This window comes from Sorex araneus, chromosome 6, assembly GCF_027595985.1.
Source record: "Sorex araneus isolate mSorAra2 chromosome 6, mSorAra2.pri, whole genome shotgun sequence".
Taxonomy (NCBI): domain Eukaryota; kingdom Metazoa; phylum Chordata; class Mammalia; order Eulipotyphla; family Soricidae; genus Sorex; species Sorex araneus.
In genome coordinates this window covers 31,689,844-31,702,625 of record NC_073307.1, presented here as the reverse complement: position 1 = coordinate 31,702,625, position 12,782 = coordinate 31,689,844, and the positions used below count along the sequence as shown (strand labels likewise).

Sequence of the window (12,782 nt, the reverse complement as noted above, 5' to 3'; positions counted from 1 at the left end):
GGATGGGTACCAGTTGGATGACAGGCAGGAAACCAAAGGAAACATCTCTTGAATCTACGGATTTTTTTTTTTTTAAAGCACCTCTATAAGAATAGCTCAAATTTATAAATCTAAAGAAAAACAAGTGAGTTTCCCTTTTTGCTTACATAGTTTGTTCATTTATCCATATATTATTGCATTCAAAATAAATAAACATCTATATTTTTTTTAATTAGCAACTATAGCAAAATACCCAAAGTGTGACAGACTGCTAACAGGGAAATAAAAAAAAAAAAGCTCACATTATTTTTTTTTTTGTGCATTTAGTGCCATATGCTGATCTTTTGAACACTTAAGTTTTTAAAAAATATATCTTAAGGTGAAGTGATATAAAAATTACAGTAACCATGGTTGCCTTTGTACTCAAATAAATCATTGGTTGCACGCAAGTCTAGATTATCCTTGCCTGTGAGAACCAAAGTTCTGAAGTCTGAGACAGGGAGGGAAGAACAAAAGTCATCTTCATTTCCCCCCTTAAAGTTAGTCATTGGTTTCCCCCAGGCTTCTTCCTTAAGGCTGCTGTGCAGGGAGCCGAGCCTTGGAACCAAGGCTGAGGTGTTAGTAGAGCTGAATCTGCAGCTTCATCCTGAGAGCCTCCCCGAGCTCCCCCAGGAGGTAGTCATCCTCATTGCTGTCTTCCAGTTTCTTGAGCTCCTTCTTCTTGTAGAGAGGGACGCTCATGATTTCCAGTGTGTAGGTGCCGGGCACCAGCTTCCTCTTGGCCGTGTGCAGGTAGCTGAGGCCCTGCCGCTGGTGGATTCGGAAGAAGCCGTCATTATTCCCTTGGGAGATGACATAACGGATGTGGTTGTTGAGGGGCTCGATGGCGGGCATGAGTTCCAGGATGTGCTCCTTCGAGCCAAAGCCAGAGAGGTTGAACTTCATCTGCACGGGGCTGTCCATGTCCACGCTCTCCAGGCTCACCTCTTCACCCTGGAGAAAGCAGGAAACCATGAGGGAAGATCTCCAACGGACATGCTGGGACTCCCCATTTCTTTACTCTCCCTCCAGGGGGCCTCCTGGGGGAGGCAACAGCAACTAGCAGTTAGCTGGGAGCAAGGTCAGGGTTAGGGCACTGCACTGGCTGTCTTCGCAATGGACTTTACTAGACCGTAGCAAGATCATTCAAGCTACCCGCTGAGGGAGCGGGGGATGGCTCACTGGACTGGAGTGCATGCTTTGCAGGAGGCCTAGGTTCAATCCCCTGTGCCACCTGGTTCCCTGAAGCATGCCGGAGTGATCTATGGGGAACAGAGCAGGAGAGATCCGGAGTACCTCCAGGTGTGGCCAAAAAGAACCAAAGGGAAAAAGAATTACAGACTGAGCCTAAAGAGAATATTCCCCATGTTGAGTGTTTCTGATGAGTGTATGAAATATCATTCTTAATGGTTATTATAATAGCACTGTAGCACTGTCATCCCGTTGTTCACTGACTTGCTCGAGCGGGCACCAGTAACGTCTCATTGTGAGACTTTTTGTTACTGTTTTCGGCAGATTGAATACGCCACGGGTAGCTTGCCAGGCTCTGCGATGCGGGTGGGATACTTTTGGTAGCTTGCCGGGCTCTCTGAGAGGGATGGAGGAATTGAACCCGGCTCGGCTGCGTGCAAGGCAAATGCCCTACCTGCTGTGCTCCAGTCCATATATTAACATAGTATTATGTAATTAATACAACATATTTAATGTACTATAAGTCATTTCACTATATAGTATATAATATTTATGCTATATAATAAGTATGTTAGTAAAAATAAATATATTATTATTAGTGATAGGTAATACTAATAATGGTAAAATTTAGGAAACGATCCATCTTTTTTTCTTTTGCTGATGTCAAAATGAGAAGTGCAGCTGTGGTCTGACCACAAAGATTGTCCCCCGAGGAATCTTTACCCTGAAACTGTGGGCATGACTTTATTTATTCATTGAGTCACTCTGAATTACAAAGCTACAAAGTCACTCATGATTGGGTTTCAGGCATACAGTGTTCCACTGCCAGTATCCCTTTACCAAGTGTCTACTTCTCTCCACCAACGACTCCTTTCCCTCCCACCCTCCAGCCTTTCTCTGTGGCCACAGATGGTGGGTTGAGGCTGTTTCCTAGAGCCTTGAATACTGTGAGTCCTAGGGCTCTCGTTGGAATCAGTTTTGAGAAATGCCTGCAGGGATTTCTGAAATGCTCACAGGAAATCAGTGTCTCTCAGTCAGAGGGATGGGAGGCTTGGGGTGGGCAGAGAGAACCTGGGGGCACTGGTGGAGGGAAGCTGACACTGGTGGTGAGATTCATGTTTGGGCCCTGGATTCCTTAAATTCAACTATGACTATGAAAATCACAGTGCCCTAATACTTAACAGAAGGAAAAAGAATGCTCCTTCAGTTAGGAAAGGCAAGTGGGAGAGACTTTGCTTGGGCACCTGCTGACCAAGTATCAGGCCATGGTATCTCAGAAGTGTGCCTAGGTGTTCAGATAGAAGGAAGTTAAGTGCCACCATGGGAAGGCGGGCTATCAGCAGACATTCAGGATTGGCAGTCTGGAATGAAAACCTCAACTCTCATATTTAAGCATTTGTCTATCCAAAGCAAATGGGTCACTGGCCTACTGATAATCAAAAAGAAAAAGAGAGTGAGAAACTTTTTTCGGTTAGTGAGTTCTCTTTTATTAGAGAAAAAGTCTTTGAGGCCCAGGAAACCAAAGCCAGCTGCCCAATTCACATGGCAAGTCAGCTCTGACTGGGACGTGGGTACATCTCTAGAGTGACATGCACTGACTATGTGACTGACATGTCCTGCTCCAGGAATGCTCCTGTTGATTTCTGCAGAGGCAGATTTTTTTTTGTTTGTTTCAATTTTTATAGGTGTAGAAACAGAAGCAGAAAGAGGTGAAGCAATCTCCATGGGCTCAGACGAGCCTCATGCATGAGTGAATCTGCTGAAAAACTCAGATATATGGGTTCTGTGACAGGAATCTTCAGGTTCACACGGAGTCAGGAATGGGAGACCTCCTCCCTGTTCTTTTGGGAGCCTGAGAGTCACGCCCCATGAACTACCTCTGGTGCCATATAAGCTCATCAACGGCCGTGATCCAGAGACTCAAAAATAAATCTCAGAAGAGAGCAACAAGCTGCAGAGATGCCTCTGGACCCCCAAATCACCATCCAGTAAAAAAATTAACTGCAGCTGTATCACCCTATTTAAAATTTTAGAAATTCTGAAGTAGCACAGCACATTTGATGGGGTGTAAAGTAGAAAGCAATCAATCTTGATTACGCATACATATATATATATATGTATACATATATATGTATATATATGCATATATATATATATATAACTACAGCACTGTCATCCCATTGTTCATCGATTTGTTCGAGAGGGCACCAGTAACGTCTCCATTGTGAGACTTGTTACTGTTTTTGGCATATCAAATATGCCATGCTCTTTGAGAGGGACTGAAGAATTGAAACCGAGTCGGCCGAGTGCAAGGCAAACGCCCTAATATATATACAAATTAGCACACAACGCTCAACCTGTAACAACATTAGTAGCCTCTTATACAGGGGCTTAATGATTCCAGGGTGATATACAACAATCTTCACACACTTTCCTCTAAGGAAACTTCTTGGGATCATTTTTAGCCGATTATTCATGACAAGCAATAAAAAATAAATTATTTAGATCCTGCTTTGGGAACTGGCTTTGGGGGTGTGAAAAAAAATTGAAATATGGTGATGGGAAGGTGTAATGGAGGTGGGATTGGAACATTAAATGTAATAAATTACTGTGAACAACTTTGCAAAAATAAAATAAAATTTATTTTAAAAAAAGGGAAAAAGGAAAAGGTGAAGCAGACATGTCTGCGGAAAGGACAGTAAGCTGGGAGGGTCAGGAACAAGGTCCAGCCCTGGCAGGTCGCAGCCCACACCCAAAACCTCTGTGCTGTCTGTGAAGGAATGCCAGGGGCAGACCTCCAGTACCATACGGAACCTGGGCCATTAGAGAGTATTTTTATGGGAGGGATCCCTTTCTATAAGTGACATGAGTATCAGACTGAGTTGGGTTATCTACTGAAAATTAACATCAGCCTAATGAACCCTAAGTTGGACAAATTCAAAATAACTTTGCATTTTGGGGCCTGGGATGTGTCTCAGTTGTGAAGCACCAATGCTGCATGTGTGCAGTCCTGGGTCTGACTCCTGGCATCGCACAAACAAAACAAACAAAATAGCTTTGCTCCTGGAATTATTTCAAAATAATCATTGCCTTGATAGACATCTTACGGACTTTTGAAAAATCCACGGCATGAACAAATCAAAACACTGAATCTTAAGTGTCTTTTCCTCTAGTCCTTGGGTTTTGAGGGAGTTTACTCTAATTTACTTGTCTTTACCATATCTGTGAAATTAGTTCAGAGAATGAACATCATGACTTCAGCTTTCACTTCACTGAACCTGAAAACTCAATGAAGGTTTATTATTTGACGCCTGAGACTCCATGAGGCAAAAACTGTGACAAAAGGAGGGTGGTCACTCACAGCGGAGAGCTCGGGGGTCTGGACACTTCGCTTCTGCCTGCTGTCTTTCTTAGGGTAGCCATTGATCTTGCACTCATAGCACGCTTCTGGGGATAAAGCATTTTCCTCGTCGACCTCTGTTTCCAGTGGCGGCAGGTACTGGCCTTTGTTAAATCCCATGCCTGAGACACAGTGGCTGTTTGCAATGAGAAGCAAAGTGGGGTTAGTTGGTGTCACTGCCCATGATTATGGTTTTCCACAGAAATAAGAAACCAACAATGCAACCTCTAAGATCATACATATTAAAAAAAATACCAACTGCTTGTTAACTTTTATCTTCCACATATAAAACCAGATTTTCCCTAGTTTTGAATAGCAAAGTTCTTCTTCAGAGAACCCCAATTTTCAATTTTTTTTTTTTTGCTTTTTGGGTCACATGTGGCAATACACAGGGATTACTCCTGGCTCATGCACTCAGGAATTACTCCTGGTGGTGCTCGGGGGACCATATGGGATGCTGGAAATTGAATCCGGTTCAGCTACATGCAAGGAAAATGTCCTATCCACTGTGCTATCGTTCCAGACCCCTTTCAATGCTAAATGAACATAGTGAGAAGTATACTGAAGAATGTAAAGACAGAGACAGATTTCCAGAGAGAAGGTGAGGGAAGTTCCATGGCCCCATTAGCTGGAAACCTGTGTTTGCTGCTCACAAGGCTCTCTCTGTTCCATAAGAGATTTCTGAACGCTTTCTGTGGCTTGTTACAGAGCCCAGGGCTGGCTCTAAGTGACCCTGATCTGGAAAAGTCTTTCTTTTCAGTATTATGTGTCCCCATGTTGAATACATGGGCCTCCCTGGCCCTTTCTGTTGTGGTCAGGTGCCAGCTCCCCTGCTGGCAGGATCGAGGTGGCAGCCACAGCAAATGGCTCTGAGCCTCTGCCCTCAGCTGGAGGGAACCAACCGCATCTTGGGAAGATGGTGCCAAACCAATGGAGCAAGAAGGTGTGGGGCAGACTCCGTCCTCAGAAGCTACTGTGCTCACTCTGCCAAAATTCATACAAACATCTGGGGTGTAGCTGTATCCATTTGTACCTTGTACCCCAGGCATCTCTGCCAGCATATGAGCTGTGTTTGTTTTTTTTTTTTATAGGGGCCACTCATGGAGATGCCACCAATGGTGGTGCTGCCAGGAGGGGAACTCTAGGCCACTGGCAGGTTAAGCCTGTGTTTGATCACTTGGTGATTTCTCTAGCCCTTTGAGCTGCAGCTTTAATATTCACTTTAAAAAAATAATGTAGGAGTACTCTATTTGTTCAGCCATTGATTAAGCTGATTGAATATTTACTTTTCAGTGGCCTCGAGGTGCTAATGGAACCAACTCAGGCCACGCGCGAGATCAATATGTGTGCAATTCACGCCTCTGATCACCATGAGAGGTGATGCTATAGCAAGTGCCTAACGGAGGTGTCACCTGGGTTCTGCTTCCCACATACCCTACGTGCTCTCATCCATGCTCAGGTTTTGAACACAGGGAGGTGCTCCTGCTGCCATGGGCCAGCAGCTTAAATTCGGGAAGGTGAGGAATGACAGAGGGGTGGGGGGCGAGGGGGGTGAAGGCCTTACCCCTGGCCCACTCTGTAGTAGCCCGGAGGGCAGCCACAGAGGTAGCCCCCTTCTGTGTTGGAGCAGCCGTAATTGCACGGGTTCTTGGAGGATGAGCACTCGTTCACATCGTGGCAGGCACTGGAGAACTGGTCGAAGGAGAAGCCTGAGGGGCAGGCACACTTGTAGCTGCCCAGGGTGTTGTAGCAGGAGGCAGACCCGCAGGCATTGGGGTTGGAGCATTCATTCTCATCTGCCAGCACAAGGAGGCAACAGTATTGTAAACCACAGAATCCAGAAAAAGACACGAGCGCGTGCACACACATGTACACACACACACACACACATGTACACACACACACACACACACACACACACACACACACACACACACCGAGCTCATACTTGTGAAGGGGCCCCTTAGACGAGCTCAGGTCTTAAATTAGGTACTTTCATGGTAAAATGCTTATGGGAAAATAACTCTAGAATCATATTTTTTAAATGTTTACTCTTGATGGCTAACTTGCAAAGCCTATGAAATAAAAGAAAAAAAAAACACAACAAATGTCCCTAAATTATGCCTTTTAAACAAATCAGTCCTCTTTTTTTCCCTATTCCTTTTGTTTCTGAATTCACTGTCAGCCCCCTAGGATGGAGATTTGCAGTCTACCTAGAGAATAAGTCCTTTATTCTCTTCACAGCTTCCTACTTCAAAAATATCTACACCTCGGACAAAGTTCTCAGAGATAGAACGCAGACTGCTAGTTGCTGGGGGTTATGAGGAGGGAGAAACGGAGAATGACTGCAATGGGGGTGGGATTTCTTGAGAGGGGGTGGGCGATACACTGCTTTATCCTCTTTGTGACTGGCCTGTAAAGTACCTGAGCGAATGCAGGAGAACAGTTAAGTCATGCCCTCAGTGCTGGGCTGTGCCTGTAATTTTTACAACTTTGAAACCAGATCATGCCTTTACTTGTGGAGATTACAACTTTGCTTTCACTGTCCAGTTGCTTTTTGGCATGTGGATCAGCTCCTGGGCTTCATCATAATCCGAATTCCACCCTGAGCATGAACCGTATCTGACCCATAGAACTTTATCAAATGCCCATGACCCCATGCAGGAGCACAGCGGTGCATTCCATGGAGAAGGCAGGGCCAGCTGCAAGCCCCTCCCCCCAGGGGGCCTTTGAGACTGACATGCAGATAGAGGCTCTGGGAAGAGGCTCAGAAATTAACTAGGGAACAAGGGTTATGGAAGGGGTAATTGTGCTTAAGCACAAGTCCGAAACCATGATTCTAGTTTCAGAATTAAGTCAGAGCCCCAAATCAGATTTCTGATTATAGATATGGAGCTCTCTGGATATGAAATCTGCCACAATTATCAGACAGATACAAATTTGTAGCCTTCATTTCAGGGGGAAGAGTGTTCACAAATCTTTACATTTTATTTTTAAGAAAACCAACTTTTTTGCAATAAATTTTGAATTTGTTTTTGTTTTAGGGTCACACCTGGCTCTGCACTCAGGGTCCACTCCTGAAGAGCTGGGGAAGAATATAGGTTGGTCTCCTGCAAGGCAGTGCCAGACCTGTTGTACTATCTCTCTGTGTGTAGCAAATACTTAATTTTTGTTTTATTTTATAAACATAAGACTTTGGAATTTCTGCCCCTAAGATTCATCTTGTTTTATAATTTAATCTGACATTCACACACTGAGTATCTCTCCTAAAAGAGAAGGTAAATTAGATTATAATTGAACAAAATGATCCTGCTGGCATAAAGTATTAGGCATTGGGTTGAGTGAGAAATTAGCAGGCATAACTAACTAATGAATAAATTGTCTTTAAGCACTCATCTTACAAAAATCTGAAAGTATATATTATTTCAAAAATACCCTAGTATACTTCATATTTAAATGTTATAAACATATCTTTATAGATTTGGATACTCTCATTTTTAAAAAAAATTTTATTAGTCAATCACTGTGAGGTATAGTTACAAACTTATAAACTTTCATGTTTGCATTTCATTTACATCCCTCCACCAGTACCCATATTCCTCCGCCAATATTCCCAGTATCCCTCCCACCACCCCTACCCCCACCCCAACCCCCACCACCCCACCCTGCCTCTGCAGCAGGGCATTCCCTTTTCTTCTCTCTCCTGTTGGATGGATACTCTCATTTTTAAAAGAGGTTCTTGCCTGAGACATACTCTGGGATGACTCAAATCTCACTTCGGTATGTCTTAATTATTTTGAAAGGTTATAGAAGTTACTAATACTTAACAGATAATGCATCTTGTATTGTGACATAATTTTTCTTAATCCACAAATGTTAATACTACTCATTTTCAATTCAGGTTGTCTATTGCTTACAAATAACTGAGAATGTTACCAACATCTGTGGAATCTCTGTAGCAGAGTGTTAAAGTTTTTGCTAACTGGTTTGAAATCTTTTTTTTTAGAAGTAGGTGGGTGGTCATACCCAGCAAAGCTCAGGAGTTACTCCTGGTTCTGTGCTCAGAGATTACTCCTGGTGGGGATTAGGGGTCCATGTGGGGTGCCTTACCTGCTGTGTTCTCTCCAGCCCATTTATTTTATTTAATATATTTTGGGGTTTGAAATTTACTTTAGTGTACATTTGAATTAGAAGCTTTTTCTCTAAGTAGTGATACAAAGAACCATCATTTTTCTTTAATTGGCAGCAGTATTAGTGACATTGCAGGTTTATGATTCAATATTTCTTATCACACGCACTGTCTGTTTTGATCATTCACTAGGCAAGAAGGATCAGTCTGTGTAACACTTTATTCTCTCAATTTCTTTTTCACGACTTGCCTGTGTAATTACTGCTTCCCCCCTCCCCCACCATTTAGTGTGTGCGTTTGTGGTGGGATCCCTAATCTGTGTGTGCGTTTGTGGTGGGACACTTATTTGGGGCCTCTGAAAAGGCCACGATATGGCATATTTTTCCAAGATCAGCACACTTATTTGAAGTTTATCTTGGTTTTCTTCTCAATTTCACCAAATTATCACTCAGAAATTTCATTTGAGAAGCTCACAAAGGCTAAAATCACATTAAATTAATTTGGTGGATGGGTTGCAGTAAAACATTTAAAATACATGTGTGGGGCGATTCCAACTACTCCAGAGAAGCAGGGAGTGCCCACCTTCCTGCTGTAGGACCCCAGTTTCTCTCCCTGCTTGGCTGGACCAATACCACATGTCAGACTTGTTGGCTGGCGTGTCTCAGATGCATGCTGCATGCCTAGGTATTCTAATTTGCAAACACTTCTTGCTGAAGTTGGGAACAGAACTGGCTACAACCAGGTCCTACTCTACCTGACAACACTTAATCTCCTGGTTTAGCTCTAAAACTGGGGAACAGAGATTGATGGTCCTACCCTCACTGTACTGACTGGAATAGCTTTCAATTCATTAAATTTCAATGAAGTGTCTGGCTGTATTCCTTCTGAACTCCAAGTCTAAAAACACTAAATTATTGATAGAAAGCCAGTGACACTTAGCGAATGAAGATTATATTCTCAGCATTATATTCAGTAACTACACCTAGTTTGCTAAAAATTATAAATATGAAAGTGTTAGTTATCTTTTTAGGAATTTATAATAGTATTTCTATTAGAGGCATTCCAAACATACACATGTGTAGAGACTAGAGTGAAGACCCTCTTGTACCCATCTAAGGCTCTATTTACTTATCTACCAGGCTTCAGAGGCTTCCCCAAGACCCCCCTTCCACTCTTTGATTTCTGGTTGACTTGAAAACACTGGAAGGAAAGCAAAGCAGACAGTGGAACAAACAGGCACTCACCAACACACTGATTCCACTGGTAATGCTGCACGTAGCCCTGAGGGCAGCCGCATCTGTAGCCTCCCAGGATGTTTTGGCAGCCATGCTGGCACCTATGGTTCCCATCACATTCATCCACATCTGCAGAGACAGCACCAGTGAGAGCTTTATGGCTCCATCCCCTGCTGAACTCACACGTACTTTCACTATACGATGGGGGAATATGATTGGGGGAACACACAGACAAACAAGACCCATGGGAGGGCTGTGATGTGCCCAAGACACATGGTTATTAGTGAGGGGCGGTGCAAAGGATAATTCTTTGCACCTCCTTCAGTCATCCACCTGACCGGGCCATGTCCATTCTCCAAATAACCTTTTAATTTTTGCAAATCAACCATAACAACCACAAACACTGTGCATTTTGAATGCATTAACTGCATGTGGTGTGATTTATTTGGTGGGCTGTATAAATATATTTGCAATACTCTAGTTGATTCAAAAGCGATTGACATGAAGTCTTGGGAGGTACAAATACTACAGAGATACCTAAAAAATATAAATTATTTTACAAGCAACAAATTTTCACTGCCCAATATTAAGTAGATGCAATTTTTGAGTGTTTGGTGTTATTTTTAGACACAATATGGTGTTATTACACATATGGAATAATTCCTTTGTTCATACATGCATACTCTTTTGGAATGACAACTGAGGCTTTGAAAAACTACCCATAAGGGGAAATAAAATTGGCATGTCTGCTGTGTGTGCAATAAATGTATATGAATTACTAATAAATGGCATCTTAAGTGGATGGTCACAAGCTGGACGCACACGTGCTAAACAGCTGTACATTCAGAGTACTTTCAAAGTCTTAATGACTTCAAATATGAAATACTAAACCAAGAATTTTTAAAATTACAATATTCTTGGCTGAAAATGAGATACATATAAAATTGCATAATTCTTATGAAGAACTTATTAAAAACTTTGAACCCATTTTTAGAATTAAAGATCATATATTTTCTAAGAATAAAGAAGGCTCACTTTCAAATCAATAAAAATAGAAATAGTCCATAAAAATGTAAAGGAGATGTATAGAGTTTTTAATTCCCAGGCCTGGTGGTTTGTAGCAGTTTTCAAAGCTAATTTATTTGCTTTTTGCAGGAGCACTTGCAATGGAAGTATTGATGAGCCACAGATTTTATTGGCCACAAGCACATTCTTATTTTATTTTCATTTAAGTGTTCCCGTGAATTTTGTAGGAAATAGCTATTTCAGGAGAGATTTTATAGGAAATTCCCATCGTAATGGAGACAGGAGTTCTCAGACCACATAAAATGGAAAGCTGTCATTTTCCCAGTGCACACTCGGTTAATTTATCTAATTCTCTATGATTGCTTCTGCTTTTATACTTCACTTTATACACTCAGGTAGTGTGGAACAGAAGCCTAGTGTGTATTTCTGCTACGCTTATACACTACTCTACCAAATTAAGAAAGTTCTTCAGTTTCAATTCTTTTCAAGTCAATGATTATGTAAGCAGTTTTGTTATTTTAAAAGCTAATTTGTAATTCATAAAATTTCTGTTTCATCACATTGAAATGTCTTCTCTCCCCTCAAAATGATGTATAAAAGTTTACAGACATGAAATAATTTTCTGACGTGAATTCTGCTAAATACTTTTTTGGGTAATAGTCAGAATTGACAGAGATATGTCCAGCCTGGCTTATATCTCACTGGAAGTTGCTCTCAAGCACTATTTTTCTCTCCACCCCCCCCCCAAAAAAAAAGACAGGAGATTGTTGTATGACACTGCAGAATGTTGAGCAGATAAACTCACCCTCACAATTCAATCCGGTGGCATCAAGAGAGAATCCTCTCTGACATTCACAGCTGAAACTTCCAGGAGTATTCTGACAGATTCCTTTGGCTCCACAGAGTGAAGGCTGAGAACCACATTCATTGTTGTCTAGCAAAGATAAAAAGACGAGAGTCACATTTCCCAGCTATTACATGACTGAAATTTCACTACGTGAAGTAAAAGGGGAATATAAAAACCTCAATTTCATGGTGCAAAAAAGAGGATCTTAGGGAAACATGTTTGAGGATTCACTGTCCCATTACAGGGAAATGTGGTAAGAAAGAGATTATTTCAAGAGATTTAGAGAATATTTTGGGTTGACTGAGGACATAACTTTAGATAATGGAGACTGAAAGTCTCATAACATATGTGTGTTTGTAACATAAAAAACCTCAGCATGTTCATTTGCATGTTCTAAATTTCAGTGAGCCTTTAATCATACTTTATCTGAACACACATGGTTATATTTAAAGGCAATATAACTGCAATGCTTGAAATAAGTCCATTGTATATGTGTTTGGACTATATTGGCCCTTTTCCCTCTGAATATTTTTCCTCAGCATAGAAAAAAAATAACTACGCTATTACAGAAACATGTTAGACCACTAACCATAAGGGTTGGGTCTTACATAGAAGTTCTGATACTCTTGTACTATTTGAAGAACAATTTTTTATGCATCTACCCAAAGTTTGTGAATTTCCCACTTTGATTTTGTCTTACCAATACAAGCAGTGTGATGTTGTGTGAAGCCAGGTGGACATTTACAGGTAAATCCTCCAAGGGTGTTGACACAGAGGAACTGGCAATTGTGTTGCTTGGTCTGACATTCATCAAGATCTTTGGGAAAAAGAAACCAACACAGATCAGAGTTTTTGCGCATGCTCCTTGTCTCAGGAACATAGTGTGGATCTAAGTCCTGTTGGCATATTCTGCCAAGATTTTTTTGTCCTTTTTTT

General features: G+C 41.8%; 1 protein-coding gene across 1 annotated transcript in view; it reads right to left on the bottom strand.

Annotated features, from left to right (window-relative positions):
• Window positions 1–263: 263 nt before the first annotated feature.
• Window positions 264–12,782, bottom strand: part of FBN2 (fibrillin 2) — a 276,352-nt gene continuing 263,833 nt past the window's right edge. Inside the window, exons 60-65 of the mRNA XM_004609828.2 lie at window positions 12,547–12,663; window positions 11,805–11,933; window positions 9,983–10,102; window positions 6,174–6,405; window positions 4,571–4,745; window positions 264–972 (exon numbers count right to left, since the gene is read on the bottom strand). Of these exons, the coding sequence (XP_004609885.2) occupies window positions 598–972; window positions 4,571–4,745; window positions 6,174–6,405; window positions 9,983–10,102; window positions 11,805–11,933; window positions 12,547–12,663 (1,148 nt within the window). The 3' untranslated portion in view covers window positions 264–597. The remainder of the gene's footprint in view (window positions 973–4,570; window positions 4,746–6,173; window positions 6,406–9,982; window positions 10,103–11,804; window positions 11,934–12,546; window positions 12,664–12,782) is intronic.